The sequence below is a fragment of the Talpa europaea genome, assembly GCF_964194135.1.
Source record: "Talpa europaea genome assembly, chromosome: 3".
Taxonomy (NCBI): Eukaryota; Metazoa; Chordata; class Mammalia; order Eulipotyphla; family Talpidae; genus Talpa; species Talpa europaea.
The window spans coordinates 19728235-19754780 of NC_140069.1; the positions used below are offsets into that span (position 1 = coordinate 19728235).

At 33.2% G+C, this 26546-nt stretch overlaps 1 protein-coding gene across 1 annotated transcript in view; it reads left to right on the forward strand.

Annotated features, from left to right (window-relative positions):
• The window catches only part of CSMD3 (CUB and Sushi multiple domains 3), a gene marked incomplete at both ends in the record, with an annotated part of 827299 nt that overhangs the window by 746422 nt on the left and 54331 nt on the right, over window positions 1-26546 (forward strand). Inside the window, 7 exons of the mRNA XM_084229760.1 lie at window positions 272-417; window positions 14460-14540; window positions 15389-15502; window positions 16321-16509; window positions 16847-16993; window positions 19507-19695; window positions 23973-24158. Of these exons, the coding sequence (XP_084085886.1) occupies window positions 272-417; window positions 14460-14540; window positions 15389-15502; window positions 16321-16509; window positions 16847-16993; window positions 19507-19695; window positions 23973-24158 (1052 nt within the window). The remainder of the gene's footprint in view (window positions 1-271; window positions 418-14459; window positions 14541-15388; window positions 15503-16320; window positions 16510-16846; window positions 16994-19506; window positions 19696-23972; window positions 24159-26546) is intronic.

Consider the following 26546-nt stretch of genomic DNA (forward strand, 5'->3'; position numbering starts at 1 on the left):
AGTAGATATCACTTGTCAGGAAAACAAAGACAATGTACTTGATTGTAATGCTTGATTGTAGTTAATAAGTCTCGCATTTTGATAAAAAATGTGGTATTTTATATTTCAAAGATATTTTCAGTGAAATAAACAAACTAAACCAATGTAATTTTGCTGTCATTGCTTATTTAATCTACAAGATCATTATCATCTCATATGTGATACTTTCAACTCTCAAAAAATATCATTCTAAATCTCTCTTCCCTCATCCTGTTCTGTCTTTCTTATATAGGGATGGACCAGATCAAAACTCGCCTCAGATTGGTCAGTTCAGTGGCAATACTGCTTTGGAATCAGTCTATAGCACTTCGAATCAGATTCTAATTAAATTCCACAGTGATTTCACAACAAGTGGCTTTTTTGTGCTCAGTTATCACGGTTGGTATTATTTAAATTTCTATTTCTTTTAAGCTGTTTAAAATTGTCTTGGTAAATACATACATCAATTTTAATATATGTGTATATACATATATGCATGTATACATGCATATATGTATATGTGTATATAGCTGATTGAAAAGATATTAAAATTTTATGCTTTCTATCATTTCAAACACAGTTACTTGAAGAGAATTACCTCTTTTAAGTGTTTAGGAAGAATAAAATATCATGCAAACGGAAATAGGAAATAAATCAGTCTGTAATTACCAAGAAAAAAATAATCATTTTGCATGAAAACCAATAAAAGAGAACCAGCTGTTCATATTTTATTGTATGTAATTTTGAGACATCAATAGATTTTTCAATACAAAATGTTTAATCTTTTCAACCTGCTGGAGTCTTTCTAAAATTAGCATTCAATATTTTTATGTTTTGAATCATATTACTCTTGCTTCCAAACTATATCTATTCTACAATCTTACTGTTTTAAGTGATTTCTCCAGATCATTAAGTTCATAGCTTTTATTTCTGTGGAATAATTTATGAAGAGTTTCAGCATTAACTCTGTATAGAATTATTCTGGATCTTCTGTGTCATTAATTTTTTGAAACAACATTCATTTGACTTCACAGAATTATTTAAAAATTTCATTTTATCGTAAAGTTATTATATTTCATTATAAATAGGAAAATGTTTGCTTCTAATTATTATCTTTTTATCTGCTGTGACCATAGTTCTATAAAACAGACTCTGCTTCATGTAATTTTGTCAGACTAATTCCATGAGTATTTCACAGGATTAAGTCTACTAAATTAAATTTGCAATAACAGCATGAAAACGTGCAAGAGGAACATGTGTTTTGTTCATTAAATCAATAGACAATTTAACGTTTCCTAATTTTTAAACACAAAATAGTGACATCTTTGAGGTCGAATTTGTATTCATGAATATTATGGGAATTCAAACATGGTTATGCTTAAAGATATTCTAAGCAAAATGGATCTAGAAATAGAGAATAGGCCAGATAACATTTGATTTGTTAATATCAATGTTTATCAGCCAATAATGATACCAAATTTGTGTTTCTGTAATAGCCCACAACTGCTAGATCTGCATTTATGGTCCAGTATAGTCAATTAGTAAGTGAGCATTCAATAGTGAACTTTTGCTGAAACTGGTTATATTTTATTATCTTATTTGCCTTTTTTACTGAATTAGGTATTGTTGCTGGCAATAGGTAGGTTCAGTTTTAGGTAGCAATGATAGCATTACTACTTTAATAGATAATCTTAACTCAGGAGCAAATAAATTTTAAAATAGTTAAGGTCAAAAGTAAGTTAGTTGCTAAACTGCATTTTATAACTTTTCTCTCTCCATGGATCCCTACATAATTTTTATTATTTTGCGTCCTGCCTGAACGAGCAATAAAGAAGGACTATTCATTTATGGAGTATAAATATCCGTATGGTAATCATATAGGGGGTATAAAATTTTTATAAACTTTAGGCAACATCATAAAGGGGAAATATTGTCAGAGAAAAAGAAATTTATGAGTGTGTGTTTGCACTTAATCATATGAAGAATAAAGGATTAAGAAGGTAGTTATACACTCTAAAATATGAATGTGGATTTGTAACAGACAATGTATGAAGTGTATTGTCATCCCAAAATTAGTTTCATCTCATTTTTGTAAGTAGGTTTTGACTCAAAATATATGAGAAAACTAGCATTAGCTTAGGAATAATAAAGAAATGTTATTTGTTTAGCATGTTGTTTTCCAGTTGCGTAAAACCACATGGGGTAATATTGCGGATAGGATGAAGGAGCTACTACATGTGTAGAAATTACTTCAATTATTGGCATATATTAGGTGAATTATGTGCATTTTTTTAGATTTATTTATTTATGTACACAAGAACTGGGGTACAGGCCAGAGGCGTGGGGGGTGAGAGGATTCACCAGAGACAGAGTGGGGAACAGAACAGGCAGATTGACTGAAATACACTGCTGAGGGGAGCAGAGGGCAAGCCAGGAGAGGTCTGCTGCACCATGTGGGCCACTCCCTGGCTGGGGATCGAACTCATGATGCAGTGGCTATGGACAGCTTCATAGGTTGCACCTTAAACCCTTGCACCACCAGGGAGGCCCAAAGTATTTGCAGTTTTTGTCAAACAATGCTAAATATTGTCAATTTTCCCTCACTCAGTCCTAGTAATATCATTCTTTCTAGTATCAGCATTACATTGCAGATAATATAAGAATTGGAGACAGCGCAGTGCCTGGCAGAGTAGATGTTTAGTAAATGTTACTCTTTTTACCCTATCTTACCTCATATTTTAGATTTCATAATGGAGCACTTATTATTATTCTTGTGAATGATTTAAATCTTAAAGCACAAGTGCCAGAACCTAGGGAAATTTGATTTCGCTTACTGAATCTTATTGTTCAGTGACTACCCTGACGCCGGCCAAATCCATTCCTTTACTGCCTCCTCAACGTCCATCCTCCATCTTCACCTACACCTCCTAACAGTTCTTGTTTTTTGTACTCTTCTTCAGTTCTTCAGTACTCTTCTTTCAGTTCATTTTCTTCATTCCTTGGTAATTTAAACTCATGTAGATCACTTAGAATAATGTAGATCATGTAGAATAATACTTATTCTTTCACTAAGCTTTAACAAACTTAGTTACAATATCGCATATTATTTTATAAGCAGTGTGACCCTCATAAGTGCGATTTTGAGGACACATTTCTGCTTAGCTCTTTTATATTGTTGACTAATTTATTAATTAAATTTTATATTTTGGTCTCACAGTGGGAAAATGTCTGTTCAAATTCTTTTCAAAATATCATCTAATTGAGTTTATTTGAGCTGCATGCAAAAAAGATAATTTTAGTTATGTAGACATGTGTCTATCCCCCTCTCACAGAAGCAGAAGATGTCTTTCTTTCAAGTTAATGTCAATACAGTTAGTACAATTTAATGCAATTAAAAACATAATATTCTTGGGACTCCCCGGTGGCGCAGCGGTTGAGCACTGGGTTGCTAAGCTGCCCGCGGCCTCTGCGGTGCCGGTTCGATCCCCGGCTGCTCCCCGGCCACCAGAGGAGGGTCCCACATGGCGCGCAGACCTCACCTGCTGCCCGCTGCTCCCCTCAGCAGTGTTCTTCGGTCCTTCTGCCTGCTCTGCTCTCCGCTCTGGCTCTGGTGAATTCTCTCACCCTCCCGCGCTGCTGACTGTACCCAGTGCATGTATAAAACAAAACAAACAAACAAACAAACAAATAAATAAATAAAATCCCTCTATTAAAAAAAACAAAACAAAAACAAAAAAAAAACATAATATTCTTATCATTTGCCCACACTCAGTAATTATAGTAAAAAATACATTATGGTAATAAATAAAATTGGTCAAGTTGTTTGGTGTTTTTTTGATAAATAATCTAGGGAGATAATTCTCTATGTAACATGAAGCTGATTGAGTACACCTGAGCTTAGAAAGTTTACTTTTCTAAGTTTTCTTTGAATTCCTATTGATTTGATAACTCCTTCTGTTATCCCCAACCCTGTAATTCAAAAAGGTTTTTTTGAGGACATGTATATCTAGTTTATAAATTTGACAAATCAATCATTTTACCTGTTTCCCTAAGGTTACATTGGTCATTTAGTTTTTATTTATTAGCATATTTTAATATTAAAAAAGAGGAAAAACTATTTTTTTAGTTTCTCATCTGACTTCCTTTATGAGATCCATCAGCCATCCGCTTTTATAAAACATCATCTTCATAAAGCCTTTCATGATCAAAAATAACATTGATAAAAAGCTTTCTCAAAATGAAATTTCTGTGCAATGAAAAAATGGTACAGGCACAAATGTTAAGGCACTTTATCTAAAGCTTTCATATTTCTTCTTTATCTGAGAAAGTGTTTTTGTTTCTCTCCATATTGCTATAATTGTAATTCCCTGAATTAGAGCTGATCTTTTTTTATAACAACCATAGAATCTCAGATGGGGTTGACTTAACAATAAATAATGACAATATTCAGTCTTAATCAGTGACTCCCTGAAAGTAAATTACATAAAACCTGTTTTAAGTGCATCTTTTGGCAGACCCTTACTTTGTATAGCAGTAGTTAATATGCTGGACTCTGTGCTGGTGCTTTCCGTGTTTTATTGCTAATTTTTGTAATAACTCCACAATGTAAGTATCATTATCCCCATTTTAATAATGAAAGAACTGAATAAAAAAACTTAACTTATACAAAGTCAGAGAAGTAATGAGAGGGCTGCCTGGAATTCCAAATAGGTCAGACTCTAAAGAATGACCTTTATAAAATAATGATAATAGCAACAGTGATAATAATAATAGCTAAAGTTTATTAAGTTCCCATAGGAGCCAGCAGTGTCATAAGCTGGTATTATCTCATGCATACATTATCTTTAATAGTATATAAACCTATTTTTTTTCTGTGAAAAATCAGCAAAATTTATTTTCACTTTTACCAAGATGACAGGTTATCCATTTTCTGGGATATATACCCATCCCTCCTAATTACAAACTGGAGCTTCAAAGTTCTTAGTGTTTTTCTTTTCAAAAAAAAAAGTATGTTTTTTTTTCATAGTTTCCAAAATGCATATATTTTATTGGGGTTTTACTTATGCCACCCAAACCAACTTAGAGACTGTAGCATAGCCAGAATATATGTTTATGAATTTAAAACAAATATATTAAGCATCATTTTGAGATATTTAAAGTCATTAGCCAGAGCACTCCTTTTCCAGATCTTTAGGTCGTGTACAGGAACTCTTGTTAGTACACATAATATGATTTAATAATTTATTACTCACTTTTTGCTATTATTGGCATGTCTTTTGTTAAAAAATGAGTTAATTAAACATTGGCTTTCAGATAGTTTTTAATATGTTCTTAAAAGGCCTGTGATGTCTTTTAGGTCATCTTTTAAGGGTATGTTGCTTTTACTATAAATGCTGTATTTGGAAACAAGTTTATTTATCTCCGCAAAGTTTCACTCTAAAGGAGACTGTTGAAGATATAAGGGCACACTTTATATAAAACATAAATCACCATTGCTTTTAACTGTGTGACCCCTTTGCCTTACACAACCTAAAGACCTGATTTCCTTTCATATTTCATGAAAACATTGAATTTGTTAAGTATTTCATTGTTTGATGTCCAGAGCGAGCCCTGGGGAGAATGGGCAGCATCTCTATATATAATGAATTGGTGGAGCTAAAAAAACAAGCTGATGAAATTTATGGGAAAGATTTTCCATTTTTTATTACTTACATTTCTACTTAAATTACTATAAGTCTTATCAAAATACTATGTTTTGGCTATTTTTTTTTCATGTGCACACTCATTTGCAAGTTATTTATTTCCACAATATTTTAGTATCCAGTCAAAGTACCCTCCATTTAAAGTCCATCAGAAACACACCATTAGTAAAACATAATTCAGTTTATTGGCTGATGGTGAAGACAAAGACAACACTCCACAAAGGCCCTGTGGCATCTTACTTAGAGGGTGTTGTGACAGTTTGTAGTAGGATGTGGGCTGTGCAGGATGGCTTTGGAAAGGTTCAAGAATGCATAATTATCTTCTGGGTTGTGTGCTGTCAGGAAAGTGGATTGATAATTAAGTGGGTCCATAATTAGGTATCTTAATTATTTTTTTTCTAGGTGAAAGAAAAGAAAATCACCTAAAACTGTAATTATTATAGAAGCAAAATTCACTCATATTAGCCCAAATGGAAGCATATTGGTCATTTTTGGTTTGGACAGTGCTCATGATTTGGTCTGTGATCAAATAAGACTATGAAAAGATTTTGCTTTAAAACAGTTTTGTTCCTTCAGGGTCAAACAATTATCATGTCTGATGTTAGTGAAATTTTTCAACAGAAAATTTCAGTCACAGCAGAAACTCCTCCATGCTGACAGCAGATAGAAGTTGCATTTTGTTTTATTTTCTTTTCAACAAGCAGAGTAGTTTAAGCCTTTTTTTTTTAAATTTTTTTATTAGAGGCATGCTTTATTTATTTATTTTATTTGTTTGTTTGTTTTGTTTATACATGCACTGAGTACAGTCAGAAGCGCGGGAGGGTGAGAGAATTCACCAGAGCCAGAGCGGGGAGCAGAGCAGGCAGAAGGACCGAAGTACACTGCTGAGGGGAGCAGCGGGCGGCAGGAGAGGTCTGCGCGCCATGTGGGACCCTCCTCTGGTGGCCGGGGAGCAGCCGGGGATCGAACCGGTGCTGCACTCAACCGCTGCGCCACCGGGGAGGCCCCGAGCAGAGTAGTTTAAAGTGATAGGATAGCTATAGTTAACCTTCACAGCCATTAGCAAACCAAACTATGGTAGTAATCAGGGAGAGGAAAACAGAGACTGACAAAATGAATTGTCACCTTGTGCTCTGATAGCTACAAATATGTAGGTATTCACATTTGAAGAGATATTCACATTTGAAGAGACCTTTGGCACATTATTTTTCAGATTCAAATGGACTCAGTACTAAGGGTGGTACTTTTATTTTACTATTTGCATATGGGGAGGTCGATTCATTCAGCAGATATTGGAATTTCCTATGGGTAATTTAGGAGATTTCCCAGTGACTTGTTTAATATGCTTCTATTATTCCACCTCTGTAGAAATACCAAGAGTGACTTCCTGTTGGTCTATTCTTCATGATAGATACTTTCTCTGTTTCATCTTTAAATCCACAGATGAGCATTTTCTCTTGATTTCTAAGATATTCATTCATATAGGCAGAAAAAAACAAATGATTATAAAATATTATTGGAGCAAAATGACATTTAATTTAGCACTCTGAGACTTATGTATGTTTCATGTCAAACTCATACATATTTTTTTCTCCAAAATAAAAAAAATTAATAGTTAACCTCTTTATTAGAACTCAGGAAGTACTTATTTAAATACTCTTAACTCTACTTTCAAAGGGGTCTGTTTGAAGTTATTTGATATAAATTTAAAAATAACATCTCCAGAATTACATAATTGAACATGTAATTATCGATGCTTTTCTTCCTCTAAAGCTTTCCCCAATCATGAAAATATCATACTTGAACTAATCTGAGTCACCATTAAAGTGTATTAGTGGATATATAGTGTTTATTAAGGAACATAGAATATTGTCTTTTCCTCTCTTTAAGAAACAATACATCCTTACTTGGCAGAAATGTTGTACACTTACGCCTTTTTGGTTTAGAAAAGGAATGGAAATTTGTCAATGTTCTTTTTTTTTTTTTTTAAACAAGCCTTTGATACTGCAGTTGAACTAAAGTAGATGACTACAACATTCTTTTCTGGAATTGGGTTGAATATTCATTACAAAGAAAATAGAGAATTAAAAAATATTATCTTAATTAAAATACTAAAGCAAGTATCAAGAAACGCATTTGTTGAACCAGAAGCCACATATCTATACACATTTGAAGAAAAGCCAGATACTATTCAAACACAAGTCATCTTCAAATATACTAAATATAGACTGGGATGCCCTGGAATATTTATAACATATTGAATGGTGTTTTTTAAGCTAATGACATATAAAATAAAATGAGTCTCCTAAAAAAAACACAGATTTAGATTAAATGTGTATTGAAATGTGTTAAATATGTGTTGAACACTGTTTTTCATTAATGGCCATAATTGAGAAACTGAATTTAAAGAGCACAATCCAAGAAAAGCAGGGGCCTTATATGTTCATACTATTATATGCTCACACTATCTACACTATTGAATTTTTGATGACACAATTTAAATTAATCTAATGAAACTATTAGATTAATAGTTTCAGTTTTGTCTATAACTGGATGTTTGGTCTTACCTAACTGCATTTCTCTAGGTCTGCCCCACCCTCCAACCCACACCAATAGAGATTAGAGTAAGTGATTCATAAGATAACTTCCAGCTGAAACCATATTGGGTATATTCACCGCAGACCTATTTATTGTCTTCCAAATGAATCGAAGCATATACTTTATTGAGATTTGTTTTATTTCAATTAGTTATTATTATAGTTAACATGATTTCCAGAGCATCATACTAGCAGTTTTGAATCCACAAACATGTGTACAATATACAGCGTACATGACTATTACCTATTATAAGTTACTGATGTACATCATAATATACATCAATGTAAAAAAAAGAATCTTGAGACATTTTCAATTTGTCTTCAAATAAATCAGAAAAGAAACAAATTGAATAAGTTGATGTTTTCTGGGAAATCAGATAGGTTCTAACCTCTGTGAGCAAGATCATGTCAGATTTATATTATGTATGCTCAAAACACAACTGTCATATTAGCAGTCATGGTCATGTTACCCTTTGCCTAACAAGTTTCCTCTACCTTTGAAATAATAATATGTGTCAGACACTACATTTAGAATGTTACATTAATTTAATCTTAGTTTTGTGTTTATTTTGCAGATGAGAAAATTGTAGATGTGAAAATAAATGTATTTTAGTTTTCTAAGCAAAAAAATAAAAATAAAAATGCAGGGAGATAGTCTTCAAGAAACAAAGACAGATAAAAATAAAATTATATAGAACATAAATTTTAGACATGCTATCTGCTATCTACTATCTGAAACCTATATTGACCATGGAATAGAAGAAACTATGATAAGGATTAGGTTCTAGACAGATCTGATTTTTCTGTTTACAATGAGAAAGATGTGATTTAATATTATTTATAAGGTTAGAATGGCATCATAAGTGGTGATATACAAATCAAGGGTACTTGAGTTTTAAGTGGAGACTGTCTTCATTTATTTGTAGTTAAAAATATAAACTGGTTAATAGATGGGGCTGCAGTTAATTAAACAAAGTCAGAAACCCTTGGAGACGATAATCAAATTTTACTTTAACATGCAAGTCATTTGGGGATACTTTATTAGTCTCTTCAAATCCACACTGGTTCCTTCTAATTGTGTTCATTTTTCCTACTAGCCAGAGTATTATTATTTTTTAAACAACTTTGTTTATTTTTTTACAGTATAAGATTTCTCCCCTCAGGTGCAGTCACCATAGTTTTCCCAGCACCAAAGAGCCCACAGCCCTCCAACACACTCCACCAAACTCTCCTGCCCTCCTGTTCTGCCCTATCCTCCTCTTTCCCTCTGTCCACTCCTGAATGTCTCAGATTTATGGTCTACTTTCAAGGGTCAGTCTTACAGTTGATTCTTTGTTTGTTTTCTTTAGATTCCACATATAAGTGAAACAATGGTATTATTCTTTTTCCTTCTGGTTCACTTAGAATAGCCCCTTACTGTTCCATCCATGTTGCCACAAATGGCATGAGTTTATATTTTTTGATCATTGAGTAGTATTTCCTTGCATTTTTTTTTTTTAAGAAGAGTGTGGTTATTTACTCCCAGACTTAAAACTCTTCACAGGCTTCTCATTGGCCTCCACTAAAATTAGCAAATCCCATAGACTCCTTTTTGTTGTTTCCTAGCTTCCCTCTCTTTTCATTCTTCCCACTTACTCCAACTACACTTCCCTTCCTCTTTGCTGTTTGTATTCTTGATGATTTATCTCCCTTGATTATTTTCTGTCTCCCCGAAAGACACACACACACACATATGCATATGCATATTATTCAACAATTAAAATTCTACACATTAATAAGATCATATGATTAATATTTCTCTTTTTTTTACTCTAAAAATTTATTTCATTTATTTAAACATCTTCATTTCCTGCAACATTAACTTTTTTTTGTCTATTTGTAATCTGTGAACACCTCATCCTGTCATTGATTAATATATTTTTTCACAAACTGTTGGTGCCTATCAGGGACATGACTGTCTGCTTTACTCACCATTGCTTTCCCAGGATATAGGTTATTGTAATGGAAATTAATAGGCTCCTCAATAATATAATAATATTTAATAAAAAACAAAATGAACTGTGATAGACATTAAGGAAAATATAAATATGTATACAATGATCCCACATGGGCTAAACATGAAGCAAAAGCTAATACATTAATGAATAAGAATAGAACAATTAGAGACTATAGAACATTAAATGCTAATTATTATGTGGTAAATATCCGGTTTATCATGGTTTTCCAAAATGATGTTGTGGGGTGGGGGATTAATATGGCAAATAAAAGGGTCCCTGGAAATATAGCAGATTCTCATATAAATAATTGGTGAGAATTAAGGTATGCTATTGCTTTATCTAGGATTATAAATTTAATCTGTGACTGAAAAGTCACTATACACTGATAATAAGGAAATGGCAGCATCAAAATAAATTTCCCGTACAGTACAGTAAATGTGGAAGAAAATGTTGCTTAGTTTTCAAGCACCTTGTTTCAAATTCTGGTTCTGTGATCTGGGCAAATAATTCAAACATTCTGAAATTTAGTACCCATCTTTTATACATAGCTTAAGGTCATGGTTTAATGAGTAAATGAGGTAACTAATGTAAAATACCTTCTAGAGTCTTTTACACTGTGGATTCCATATATATACTGTCTTCATTCTCTTTCCTCACTTTACCTATGTGTAGAAAAAAATTATACCCAAGCACAAAAGATGAGTAATAACCTTAGGTCAGTTTATTTATGCAAGTGCATTAGTTGGCTAGGCTGCTGTAACAAAGGCCACAAATCGGGTGATGTTAGTAGAAGAATTTTTTTTTCAAATTTCTAGAGGTTAGAAGCCCTAAATCAATATATTAAGAGCTTATACTCCCTCTGAAAGTGCTCAGTGAGGATCCTTCCTTCCTCTTCCTACTTTCTGATGAGCAATCGGAAATCTATGACTTTCTATAACTTATAAATGAATCACTCCAATCTTTATCCTGTCATCACCTATCAAAAGTAGAATATCATCCAAAATAGATTTGGGGGAAAAATGATCAAAATAGGTTGTTATTATTGAGGTAAAGATGGGAGATAAGGACATTACACCTCCTGAGAGCCTAAATGATCCATGGTGATCCATAGGCTCTAAGGATATGATTTATAAAACTGCTGGTGAATGTAAAGCTCAGGGAACAATAGGAACAATACAGAATTTGGGTCACAGCATCCACATGGTCTTGGGGAAATAGCATAATATCTATGAACATCATATCTCTTGTTATTAATAATTTACAACCTTTAATCATTCAAACTACAGTTGAATTATCTAAATCTTTCTAAGCATATTCTATAGATTATAATAATCATGGAATACTCATTGACAAATATGTGCTTCTTTAAAATAATGAAATAATTTATGATTAGCCTGAAAACTAAGTATAACTTTATAAGCAAACATAAAATAATATACATATGGACATCTCTACACTTTAACTTCCAAGTTGATTTGTGTTCTACGTTAAGATCAGATAAAATGCTTTCCTATACATCATAGTCTCATTAGGGTTTCTCTATGTATGGCTTTTTGTCATTTCCTCTCCCCTTTCTATTAACCCTATGGCATTTTTTAAAATAAGATTTATTTATTTGTTTGTTTGTTTGTTTGTTTGTTTGTTTGTTTATACAAGCACTGGGTACAGTCAGAAGCACAGGTAAGAGAAGTCACCAGAGCCAGAAAAGGGAACAGAATAGGCAGACTGACAAAATGTACTGTTGAGGGGAGCAGCGGGTGGCAGGAGAGGTCTGCGCACCATGTGGGACTCTAGTCCTGTGGTCGGGGATAAAACCAGTGCTGCAGAGGCTGTGGGCAGCTTCGCAGCCCAGTGCTCAACCGCTGCACCACCAGGGGAGGCCCCCCTATGGCATTTCTTTCAATTACCTTTCACCTTTACAATTACCTTTATACCCCCTTTAAGGTCTAAGTTCAGAAGAATGATTTTCAAAACCATAATGTTATTCTCCACTAAACATTTCCCTCAAAATTACAGTTTATATTTTACTGCCCTAAGTTTCTTTACTAGCAAATCCACTCTAGCAGTAACCTTTCTGTGTAAAGCAGTGTTTTACTTCCAAATTTATATTCTGCACAGAACATGCATTTATGAAGTTAAAGTGCTGGTAGGAAGTTATTTGAAGAGACAGGCAACAATTTACAGCAGGAAATTGAAACCAACTTTTCTTGTTTCATTCCTCTTCATCTACATTTTGAAAAATGTTCCTCTCTTCCCTGTTCTTAGTAACCTGGAAGTTCATTAGCCAATTAACCTCTTATACATGACTTTTTGTTAGATGATGATGAATCAATAACTTGATTCTTTGCTGAAGTTTTGTTCATTTCCTCCTCCATTTGAAATGCTTTTATGCCCATAATTACCCTTCAGAATTGGGGGGATCTAAAAATTTATCTCATTCATCTCCTTTCACAGGAATCTTCCATAACTACTCTACCTGATGTTCCTCATGCTATCATAATTCTCTTATAATAGGGACAGTATTGAAGGTATGGACTTTGAAGGCTGGAGTTCTGGCTGAACCCTTTACTAGTTGTGTGATCTCAGACAAGTACCTGCATCTTCTAAGCTTTTTTCTCTTTATCCTCACATCAAGGTGCATAAAGAACATAATCCTAAATTTAAATAGTATGATTAAACATATAAAACTCACCTTTCTTCAAATGTTAAAGTAGTATGAAGTATTTTTTGAGTGAACAAGAATTTATTACATCTTTGAAAGATTCCAAATGAAAACAGGGCTTTAACATAGATGTCATATGAAGCTAATTCATATGATGTTTAGATCCATAGAAACTTTTTCAGAGTGGCCTTTAAAAAAAAAAAAGATTTATTTATTTATACAAGAACTGGGGTATAGGGCAGAGATGTGGGAGGGTGAGAGAATTCACCAGAGACAGAGCAGGGAGCAGAACAGGCAGACAGACTGAAAGCACTACTGAGGAAACAGCGGGTGAGACAGGAGAGGTCTGCTGCTCCCTGTGGGTATCTACGCAGCTGGCCAGGAATCGCACCCGTGCTGTAGAGGCTGGGGACAGCTTCACCGCTCTGCGCTCAACCTTCTGAGCCACTGGGGAGGTCCTCAGAGTGGCCTTTAAATTATGCCACATAGTAATCTATCCAATTTGATCAGATGACCTGTTTAAGTAGTGTAGATAATTAAAAACATGAAATTCAGCAAATAGATATTTCATAAATATATCAATGTGGCATGCTGAAAGAAGCCTCTGGGGCCAGCTCATATATTACAGCTCTGTGATTTGTACACATTCTTTAACTTTTATTAATACTTCTCTTTTATATAAAATAGAGAAAATTATAAGAATGGTTATATAAATTAATAAATAAAATTTATTATAACGTACAGCCTTTATATAAGTAAAGAATTTAAATATTTTCTGGAATACAGTAAGCATTAAGTACTTTTTGCAATTATAATCATATGCCAAGCACTATGCTAGGTGAAAGAGATTTTATCCATGAACCTTGGGCAAAGTAGGCATATAAACAAGCATGAATATATAATGCAAATGCGTGATCATACCAGGAAGGGGGGAAAGAGGCTTTTTGTTTTGTTTTGTTTTTTAAATATTTATTTATTTATGCATACAAGAAGTGGGGTATAAGCCAGAGGTTCAGTGTGTGAGAGGATTCACCAGAGAGAGTGGGGAGCAGAACAGGCAGATCTACTGAAGTACACTGCTGAGGGGAGCAGCAGGCGAGGCGGCAGATGTCTGCTGCACCGTGTGGGTTAGATCCCTGTGTCCCTGGCCAGCCAGGTATCGAACTCATGCTGCACTGGCTGGCAATAGCTTGATAGCTCTGTCTTTAACCCCTGTGCCACTAGGGAGGCCTCGAATAAAGAGGTTTTTTGATGCACATGTAAAGGACTAGAATGAAGATAATGAAATAAGGAACTTAAAGGTAAGCACTGTTACAATGGGAAAATATTTTGGCATCAAAGGAATGGTTTATTTTCCCTTTATTTTATAGCATTTAAAAACAAATTTCTGAAACTAATAAACCATTTTTAATTCTCATAAATAAACCTTACATAAGTTAATTTTCATATGTTGAAAAGGAATAAACATTTTCTGTTTTTATAGCCTATCAGCTAAGAGTATGCCAGCCTCCACCACCAGTGCCCAATGCCGAAATTTTGACAGAAGATGATGAATTTGAAATAGGTAAACTTTGTTAAATTTTTAAGGAAAACATATTGTTAAAAGAGGTATTTTCTTAATAAGAAATATCAATTAGGATTAGCAGCAGTTCTTCTTAGACTTCTTTCCTGTCAATGGGGATTATTTAGAATTCTTAAAAGGGAAAAAAAAAAAAAAAAGGAAAGGGAGCATAGGCAAGAGAAATAATTCTGTATTTCCAGAACATACAATTAAAAAACGGTGTGGGGATTTGAACCATGTGGTACTCAAGAGGTTCCCTTCAAATTATTATTTTGCGGTCTTCTGACACCATAGTGCTAAGTGATATTGTTTCAATTCAGTAGAAGGCAGGACATGTATGATTTATTAGAAAACACATTTTCATTTCTATATCCTTAAAAGCAGTTCATTGACTATGTTCAGTTTGATAGTAAATAAAGTCCTTTAAAAGCTAGGTTGGAAATTCAATTCAGTTTAAAAAATGTTATAAGCAAAGAAGACATCGTAATTTTGCCCTAATAAACTTTTGTTATTGTTATCATATTGGTTTTAGTTTATAACCAATGTAAATATAACCCTAATATAAAAAGCAACAAATAGGAATCCCTATGGTAGCTTGATATATTTTTAATGAATATGTTACCTGTATCAAACAGATTGTTTCCTTACTACTATTGCTTATATTCAATTGGCACACACAGGCTTACTTGGCTTCAGTTCTGATTGTTCTGTGCTTATGAATATTTTGAATCTTATTTCTGCTTATAACTGATAGAAATTTGCTACTTTTTGAAAATACTAAATAAAAGAATCATTGGTTTATATTTACCATTACCTGTTGCTTACTTGAAACCCTCTCTCCTTTTAAATAGGTGATATTATTAGGTATCAGTGTCTTCCAGGATTCACTTTGGTTGGTAATGCAATTCTCACATGCAGGTTAGGAGAACGGCTACAGATGGATGGAGCACCTCCAGTTTGTCAAGGTAACTCTTATGACAATGTATTTATAATATTTGTTTATATGTAACCCAATATTAATAAAATTGAGAAAAATCTATTTCATATAAATAGTAAACATCTAACCAGAAATAATGTTTACAGTTTTTCCACTCTTGTGTGATATGTTTCATTCTATCATTTCTAGATTAAATTTTAAACATTAATCTTTCAGTGTTTAATTTTTCTAGTTTTAGTTCAAAGTTAGTTGAACTTATTTAAGTGATTTTTGTTGTGAGGGTTGGAAATGGATGTAGGAAGTAAGAGAAATCATTGTATTAAATGCTGCTGTATGGATTGCTTTTATATAAAAGTAGTTTCTGTCCTTACCACTAGATTCATTAAATTTTATTAAACACCGAAAAACCCATCCAATAAACAAAAAGCAAGCTATAAATGGTGGCGTCTCTAAACATAAAATAGGATAAGGAACATGGCAGCCCTGTAAGTGGTGGCAGCAATGTAATGTTTAGGAAACAGACTAGGAGACTTTAGAATCATAAAATTTTAAACTACTTTGGAGACAGGGAAAACTTGATGGAGTCATTGCTTCCTGAGGTAGGAGTTTCAAGTGTTAAGTGAAATTTAACTCTGATAGGATAGGGAAAGAGTGACTCCAGTGGCAGATGTATATGCCATTTTTTTGAAATGCAAGCGCCATACAAATTGTCTCCCCTAATACATAATTTAAGGTATTGTCTCTTTTACAGTCATTGAACATGAAAGCAAAGTTTCCAGTATTTGAAAGGCACTTTTCACTTAAGTGTAAAAGATTAGCATATTTAATAATATTTCTCTTTTACAGTACTCTGTCCTGCCAATGAGTTACGGCTTGATTCGACAGGAGTCATATTGAGCCCTGGATATCCTGACAGTTATCCAAATCTTCAAATGTGTGCCTGGAGCATTTCAGTGGAAAAGGGATATAATATCAGCATGTTTATAGAATTCTTCCAGACAGAAAAGGAATTTGATGTTCTTCAGGTGTATGATGGTAACCATGGGCTATATTTACTGGATATCCATACATTCAATCCAAATACTCTAATTATAGAGAATTTCCATATAAACAATTGCTTATGTGATTTTATTCCCCTTATAGATATTTTTATAAGTGTCAACATTAAATTTACTGATGTAGTATGTGAAAAATTGTAATTAGTTTATTATTTTACAAATTCTTAATATTTTTTCTATGGAATTAAAATGTTTAAAACAAACATTTTGAAGCAATTTTGCTGTAATTAATGCTATTCTGAAGTTACAGTTTGCTAAAGATAAGTGGGAATATTCAGTTGTATCTAAATCGTATTTTTTTATAATTTCTATAGGACCAAATATTCAAAGCCCCGTGCTTATTTCTCTCAGTGGGGATTATTCATCTGCTTTTAATATTACAAGCAATGGTCATGAAGTGTTTCTTCAGTGGTCAGCAGATCATGGCAATAACAAAAAAGGCTTCCGAATAAGATATATAGGTATGCGATATTTCTAAATTCAGTATAGAATGCATCTTCAGGATGGTTGTGACTAAGGAAAACAGACACAGACACTATTATTGAAACATGAGTTTCAATCATGGTTCCACCATTCAATCTTTTTGAGTCCTTATGTAACCTCTTTATGCCTCAGTTTTCTCACTTTAGTGATAGCAGTTCTACATCTTTCATGTGATTTTTGAAAAATTTTAAAGCACTTAGGATATTTATAATTTAATATTTATGACTTGATTATAAGTTAAACTAATATTTTAAATAATTTTTCAATAGATTTGTTTCTCTTGAACTCTCAGAAAATATTAATAGTATTTCTCAGTTGTGCATAGCCTATTTATTTAATAACAACTTTATCTGATAAGTTTAAGTAAAAGATAAATACACAGTGGGCACTTTTGTTCTCGTTACTGTTAACTCATTTATGATACTTGTTAAAATATATGAAATGTTAAAAGAAAAAAAAAGATGAACATATAATTTTCAAAACTTTACTTTGAAAAAAAGTTAATATTTTGTCATCACTCCTTTTTGTTGAGTAATATTTATTTTAGGTAGATATGGGCTAAAATTCTTTTTTTTTTAAATAATAAATTTTATTTTTATATTCCCCCATACAATTGCAAACGCCCCATTCTGAAATAGCATTTTCATGTCTTTCTGTTGATAATATTTACTGATACTGAGCTAGTAATTTTCTTTTTTTTAAGGATTTATTTATTTATGTGTACAAGTACTGGGGTACAGCTCAAAGGTGGGGGGTGAGAGGATTCACCAGAGACAGAATGGGGAATAGAACAGACAGATTGACTGAAATACACTGCTGAGGGGAGCAGTGGGTGAGTCAGAAGAGGTCTGCTGCACCATGTAGGTCACCTCCCTGGCCAGAGTTCGAGCTCATGCTGCAGTGGCTGCAGATAACTTCGTAGTGCTACGCCTTAACCCTTTGCGCCACCAGGGAGGCCCCTGAGCCAGTAATTTTCTTGCTGAATAAGTATACATAAATAGTTCTCCATTACATGAAGGTTATATTCTTTTTCTTTATTGCCGTCCTAAATCATATCAGAAGCCATCAGTATGTGCTCAGTCACAGAATACTGCAGATCCAATAGCCATTTCTTTCTGTATAGTGTTAAGACCATGTGCCCCTATTCCATGCGTCATTGCTAATCAATTCAACTGAAATTACTTTCATAAATATTTTATGAACATTTCTGACACAAGAATTCTAGTCATAGACTTAATTTTTGAATTTCACTTCTAAATATATACTCTCAAATTTCATTCATTTTATAATTTTGCATATACATGTATAATTACAAATAAAACAATGTTTTCTACTCACATTAATGTTAAAACAATGATAATAGTTTGATTTTATTAGCAATTTGTCTTTTACATATTAGAAGTAACTTTTGACTGGCATATTACTAATATATATATATATATATATATATACAAGTTTTATACTACAATAAATTTCTATTAAATAAAAAATATTAGGCATGCCAAGGAAAAATGTTTTTAAAATTTTAAAAATATAACCAGTCATTCCTAAGATTTTTCATATTTGAAACAATGTTCCATCTTACAAACAATTTGTGTTTTTATTAATGTTATTCCCAAAGATGACATTTGAAAATCAGCTAAATTCTGTTTTTAGTGACCATAATAATTTAAAGGGAAACCATTCAGATCAAATAATTATAGGCCTTTTAATGACTATTATACATTAATACTTATTTGTGTTGATATTCATGACAAAATCAGATATAACTATAGTGAATACACCACTTTAGTCCCAAGACAGCTTGACATATTGAATATGTATTTTTGCTTTAGAAATGACAGGTTATGACATATATATTCTAAGTTCAATCTGTTTCTTACTGTTTACCCCTATAGTCTTATTTTTCTCAGGTGAATACATTTAAGCTTCAAAGATAAATGATTCTTGCCAATACTCTCAAAAGTATACATATAAATGAAAAAGCCATTTGACATTATCTTTTGACATTTTAGACTTCTAGAGATGAATTTTTTTTTTTAGTATTTTTTTTATCACTGTGTGTAAGCACTCTTTATAGTGTGGAAAGTCTTTAATAAACTGGGAGATGTGTTTATAGAATATGGGAGTCTACTTTAGACATCAAACAATGAAATGCATGACCTAACATGATATAGGTGTCTAGAAATAGCCTGGACTACAGTTTTCAAAATTTAATAAACTTTTTACAAGGCTTTTGAGCCACCAAGCTGGTAAGAAAATGCGTTTTGTTTCAATTCAGAAGACATCTTAGGGGATGATAAGAATTACAACACAACTCTGAGATTGTTATGTCTCCTAAAACTCAAAAGATCATAGAAAATTGTATAATTTATATATGAACGAAAATTCAGATAAATAGCAATTGACAACTTTAAGTATTTGTATTCACTTGTGTGTTGTAAAGAATATCTGATTCATTAATTAAATGTGATTTTTTTCTTTTGAAAAGCTTTTTACTGTAGTACGCCAGAATCCCCGCCTCATGGATATATTATCAGTCAGACAGGTGGACAGCTTAATAGTGTGGTACGCTGGGCTTGTGATCGAGGGTTCCGACTTGTTGGGAAAAGCAGTGCTGTGTGCAGAAAGTCTTCATATGGGTATCATGCATGGGATGCGCCAGTACCTGCTTGTCAAGGTGAAGTATGTCATCCAAAAATGGAAGAATTCATTAATAAAAAAATTAGCTTCATTTAACTTTTCCATTTGGATTACTGAAATTTTGAAATATGTACTCCAGAGCATATTATTGGCACCATTCATGATAAGACATAAAATCACAGCATAATAAATGTGAAAGAATGAGTCATATTATTTTGTAATTCTTCCTTTGTTGTTATGTGATTTATGCACCTACTCTATCCACTTACATACATAATTTATTCATATGTCTACCAATGCAGTCACTTTGTTGTCAGATAATGATTAATTCAGAGCTGGAGATTGCATTAGTGTGGAGTCTGCAGAGAGATGAGAGGACAAACTTGGGCAAATTCAGTGAGCACTGAGTTTTACGCAGTTTGCAAAAATAGGTTCTTGAGACACAAATTTAAAAGAGGAATATATAGCCAACTAACAGGTTAACTTCTTCCCTGCTTACCTAACATTTTAGTGATATGTTATTTTCATTTGTATTTTGCTAAAAATCATGGTACTGCCTGAACATCATGTTATACCATAGCAACACAATGACAAACTTTTTAACAGTACTTTTCAGAACTTTGTACTAACACTTACTTTCAAAAAGTAGTTGAGTCTTTTAGCTATAATCACATATTGCATGGTACATTAGTTACACAAGAAAATCTGGTAACATTAGACTGAAAATTTTTGAATCCTTACAATTTCAAATATTTATGACAATGTCTTATCAACATGAAATTAAATTTTATATTATTTAATTATTCATTCACTTTATTGAGGTAACATTGGTTTATAGCATTGTGTATTATTTAGAGTTGCAAAATCATACCCTTCACGTGTATGTTATTAGACCACACCCACAACCAAAGCAACCATAGTCCGTCACCATAGTCTGTTCTACCCCCTCCCCATTTTGTTCTCCTCTTTTTCCCTACCCTTCTGGTAGCCTCAGCTCTACAGTAATATTTCTAGAGTTTGTTTTGGTTTAGTTTCATCTGTTTCTTTGTTTTATCATTTTATATTCCACATGAGTGAAATTATCCAATTTTTATCTTTCTCCCCTGACTTATTTTGCTTACCATAATCCTAACCACACTATGGCAAGTGGAAAAATTTCATCTTTTTTATGGCTGCATAGTATTTCATTTTGTATATATACAACATATCTTAATCTACTGCTATGTAATTGGACACTTACTTAGGTTGATTCATTACTTGGTTATTGTAAATAGCAATGCAAAGAATGTAGGAGTATTTGCATCTATTTGAATTACAGTTTTTGTATTCTTCAGAGATCCTGAGAAGTAAAATTGCAGCTTAATATACAGATCTATTTTAATATTTTGAAAAAACTCCATCATGTTTTCATAGGGACTGGACCAGTCAGTTTTTCCATCAACAGTGTATGAAATTTCCTTTTTCTATGTACCTTTGCCAACAACTTTTGTTTCTGATGATTTTTTTGATATGGGCTATTTTCCCAGATGTGCGGTGGTGTCTTATTGTTATTTTGATATGTGTTTCCCTTATAATAAGTATGATGAGCATCTTTGATGTGTCTGTTGGTCATCTGTATGTATTATTTGGAGCAGTGTCTATTTAGCTCTTCTGCTCATTTGTTGGTTGGATTATTTGTTTTCATGTTTTTAGTTGTATGAGTTCTTGTAGATGTTGGACATTAGCCCTTTGTAAGATGTATAATGTGTAAATATTGTCTCCCATACAGTATGTGCCTGTTAGTTTTAGTGATAATTTCTTTAGCTTTGTAGGAGCTTTTTAATTTAATATAGTTCCCTTTGTTTATTTTTGTTTTTGTTTCCCTTATTGCTGAAGTCAAGTCCCCAAAGGCACCCCTAAAGCCAATGGTGATTCTTTTTAATTCATTTTGCTTTCTCTTTTTAGCTTAGAATTTAAATTTTAGAGTGTGTGCAGGCACAGTAATTGTGTTATAATCTCAGTCTAAACTGTTTCTCAGTTCTAAACTATAGTCATTTTATACTAACCACATATATGGAACCTATATTATTTAATCTATATTTCTTATTCTGCTTTATCTAAGTTCAGCCTATACTACCCCAACAATGCATAGCTATTAAAAAAATGCATTATCTTTGGTGGTTTTACAGTATTGGGTGATGTGAATTGTGCACTACAGAACAATGATGAAAAACAATGTCTTAGAGGATTTCTATGTAGTCATTTGAATTTATAAGATCTGAAAATATCCTGTATTAAATAATATATAAAATTTTAATGTAATCATCATACCATAGTGAAATCTAATTTTTCCCTAAGTTAGTTTTTATAGGTAAAAACTAAGACATCTAAGATAGGCCAATGCAGTTAACTCTATGACAAAGGAGCCAAGGCTATACAATGGAGAAAAGAAAGTCTCTTTAACAAATGGTGTTTGGAAAACTGAATAGCCACGTGCAGAAAAAGAAACTAGATCACCCACTCACACATACACCAAAAATCAACCCAAAGTGGATTAAAAGCTTGGATATAATACCAGAATTCATTTATAAAGAGTGGAAATCATAGGCAAAAATACTCCATAATCTTGAAGTCAGAGATACCTTTGGGCGACCCCACTCCCAGGACAAAGAAAACAAAAGCAAAGACATGGGACTACATCAAAGTAAAAAGCTTCTGTAACATGAAAGAAATTATCAGAAGAATAAAAAGATGCCCTACTGAATGGGAGGAAATATTTGGAATCATGTATTCAATAAGGGCTAAACCCAAGATCTACAAAGAACTGATACAACTCAATAAAAAGAGAACAAATAACCTAATCAAAAAATGTGCAGAAGAGCTTGAGACACTTCTCCAAAGAAGACACAAATGGCTTAAGGGCATGTGAAGGAATGTTCATCATTACTTATCATTAGGGAAATGCAAATTAAAACCACAATGAGTACCTCCTCACTCCAGTGAGAATAGCTTGTAACCAGAAAAAATAAAGACAACAAAAACAGAAGAAACAAATGTTGGAGAGGGTATAGAGTAACAAGAACCCTCACATGCTCTTGGTGGGAATGCAGTGTTTAGCCCCTATGAAAAACAGTCTGGTGGTTTCTTAAAATATTAAAAATGGATATACCATATGATCAAGTAATTCCACTCCTTGGCATTTACCCAAAGAATACAAAAACACTCGCTTAAAGGCATAGATGTTCTCCTGTGTTCATTGCTGCACTATTTACCTAAGTGCTCAATGACAGATCACTGGATTTAGGAGATGTGGTACATAAACATGATGGAATACTCTTCAGCTATAACAGAAGATGAATTCCTGCCCTTTGAGACAACATGGATGGAACCGGAGGAGAGTATGCTAATTGAAATAAACCAAGGGGAGAAAGACAAATACCAGATGATTTCACTCATATATGGAATATGGAAAAACACAGTAAAGGAATTGAAAGAACTGAATCAAAACAGAGTCTAGAAATGACTACAGAATTAAGGTCACTAAGATGGGAAGGATGGCAAGAATGAAAATGGGGACAGGGCACAATGGGATACAATAAAGAGATGGATGCTCTGGGGTAGGTGGGTATGATGATGTACATCTGAGGATGTGTGAACCTATTCCCCTGAGTCATGTCATGTAGCGTGATATAAACCAATGTTACCTAAAATTAATACATTTTGAAAGCAGTGAATATTAAAAAAAATAATAGGTTAGGTCAGCGAAATTCAGAAAGATATGAATTAGGTTTAAAGACATGAAGTCCTGGCCCTGTTTGTTAAAAATGTCCATATACTTGATAGCCCATGGATGGCGCCAACATTTTGGTTGGCCCAAAGACAAAGCGATATTCAACTTCCATGTAAAATAAATCTTGTTTATTCTTGGCCAGAGTACTGTTGAATGATGGTTATCATCACCCTCATAACCTTTCAAAACTATGTCCCAAATTTAATAGACCAAACTTGCTATGTTATGGTCCAGTCATACATTAGCATTAGATATACTATATTATCCTCACAAAATCCTTATGAATGGTAGTAATCATGCTGACAAGAAACTAAGTGTGAAACCAAAATGAAAAGTAGTAATAGTATATGAATTCAACTTTCTAAAAGCACATTTCAATAATTTGAAATAAATTATTCAAAAAATTATGGTTCGGGAATGATTTGGGGAGGTATTCTGAAATTTTAACAAAATTCCAAATTATTTTACATGCTTTACAGTTTGAGACTTAGCTAATAATCTATTTTTCTGTTTCTATGCTGTTTGTATGTCTGTATTTATTTTAGCAATTTCCTGTGGAATACCAAAAGCTCCAACTAATGGAGGAATACTCACAACAGACTACTTGGTAGGAACTCGGGTTACCTATTTTTGTAATGATGGGTACAGATTGTCATCTAAGGAACTTACCACTGCAGTGTGTCAATCCGATGGAACTTGGAGCAATCATAACAAGACTCCTCGCTGTGTTGGTAAGTATGGTTAAGGAAATTTCCACACTTTTGATTCTATTGGTATCTTACATATTTTGAAATTTTGTGCCTGGTTTATAAAATTTAGAACCAAATCCTGAGATGAAGTGTGACATCTAACAGGGAGATAAAAGTTAAGCTCTTGTCTCATACTATGAAGAACAAGAAGACAATATGACTTTCCATTTAATTTTGGAATTTTTAGGATATTTATGTCAAAAAAATCAAAATAACTTTTCATTTTATATAAAAAAGTTTCCTTAATTATGTTAAACAAAATCATCCATCAATCAACATGTGACTTAGTACACAGAGCCCTGAAATATTTTTTTGCATTAATTATATTTCAATATTTTCAGCTCCAATTTGTACAAGGACAAATGATGCTGCTGAAATGATTCATGTCTCTTAATTTGTGTGGCATTCTTCATGTTACATGCATTTCCTATTACTATAATTACTGGTTTATTCTTTTTTAAGATTCTTAAAGAATTTTCCTTTTGTTAGAGATTTTGTTTATTATTACATAGAAGAACTGGGGTATAGGCCCGAGGTGGGTGTGGGGGTGAGAGGATTCACCAGACAGTGGGGAGTAGAACAGGTGGATTTACTAAAATACACTGCTAAGGGGAGCAGCAGGAAAGACAGGAGAGGTCTTCTGTGCCATATGAGTTAGCTCCCTGGACAGTGATTGAACTCAGTTCATTGTGGTGATAATGCTGAGACTTAATCTCTTTGCCACCAGGAAAGCCTTATAATTACTACTTTAATGGGAAAATGAAAATTGTGTAATAGTATTATAAAATAATTAAGGTAAAATAATTGGTGGTCAAGAATTTTAAAATGTTGTTTCTTTAATTTTCCTGTATACTTTATTCTCATTTAATACTAGCATTTTATGATTTCATGTGAAATAAGGATTGTTAATTTTTTTGCAATTTTAACATAGGTGTCTAGTAATACTTCACATATATTGAACAACTTTTGTTTTAACCCAAATTTATATCAGAATTCATACATGAAAATGCCATTTTAATGAAACAAATTTCCTTAAAATACAGGCAAAACTTCTAAAAAATTGAGTGTCTTTTTCCATATGTTGCCTATTGTGAATAATGCTGCAATGAACATGACAATGCAAATATCTTGTCAAGATCCTGACTTAATTTCATTTCCTTTGGATATAGATCTGGAACTGAAATTGTTATAGGGCAGCCCCGATATTGAATGGGTTGCCTGGCTGTGGGTCTTGAAGATGTGAAACAAATATTTTCACTGCAAGTCCTACAGACCTAGTGCGCTTTGTGGTGACCAGTGCAAGAAAAATTACTTTGGGCTGGTCAAGCATGGGTGAAGCTTGGAAACCACGTTGGGCGCCAGCTGTTATAGGGCAGCCCCGATATTGAACGGGTTGCCTGGCTGTGGGTCCTCGCCCGCACTTAAAAGGGACTTATTAATACTCCACTACAGGCATACACAAAAGGTTAATAAAAAGGTTTATTTAAAAGGGAAAAGGAAATAAGGAAAATGTACAACTCAGGGAGAAAATAGGGAAATAAAGTCTTTAATGCGTCCTACCCGATTCAACTACCTGGAAACCCAAAAAGCACTCTCAGAGCTGGCCGGACGCTGTGAGCTGGCAGAGAGCCAAAATGGGGGGACCCCTCCAAAGCCCACGTGTCTGGCTTTATAACAACCTGGCTGCTTAACCCCATGCTCACGTCCCAGCCACCTTCCCTTTGGTGGTGATGGGATTTGGAGTTCCCAGTGTCTTTGGCTTTGGCCTGGGATAGGGGTGGAGTCCACAAAGCCTGTATGGAATTAGCTTTAGGACATCCTTTCCCCCCCCTAACAAAATTGCTGAGTCATATGGTAGTACTATTTTTGATTTTTTGAGGAACCCCATACTGTTTTCCATAATAGCTCTTTCTCTTGATATTTCCACCAGCATTGCACGGGAGTTCTCTTTAATTCACATCCTGTCAATTTTGCCTAATAAAACTGGGAAGATAAACCAGAAAACAGTACTTTTAATAAATCAGGTCCAAACAAAAGGGACACTTTTAGCAAATAATACTGGACTAATTTATCATTAAAATGTATTTCATGTCTTCTTATACTAAGCAGTAAGTTTGAATATGATAATTCAAAATTTAAAAAAAAAAGAGGAGAGTAGCGGTAAGGTAGTAATAGGGATTTTAGGTAGAATAATATATACAAAGACTTTGAAGTGTGACAGAACATATCAAGATCAAGGATATGCCAGCAATACTCATCAAGCTGTGATAATAAAACAGAACAACCAGGAAAATATACAAAAATTGAAATACTAAAAGAACCCTTATGACAAAATAGTGAATGAACTAAAGCAATTGTCATGTAAAGGAA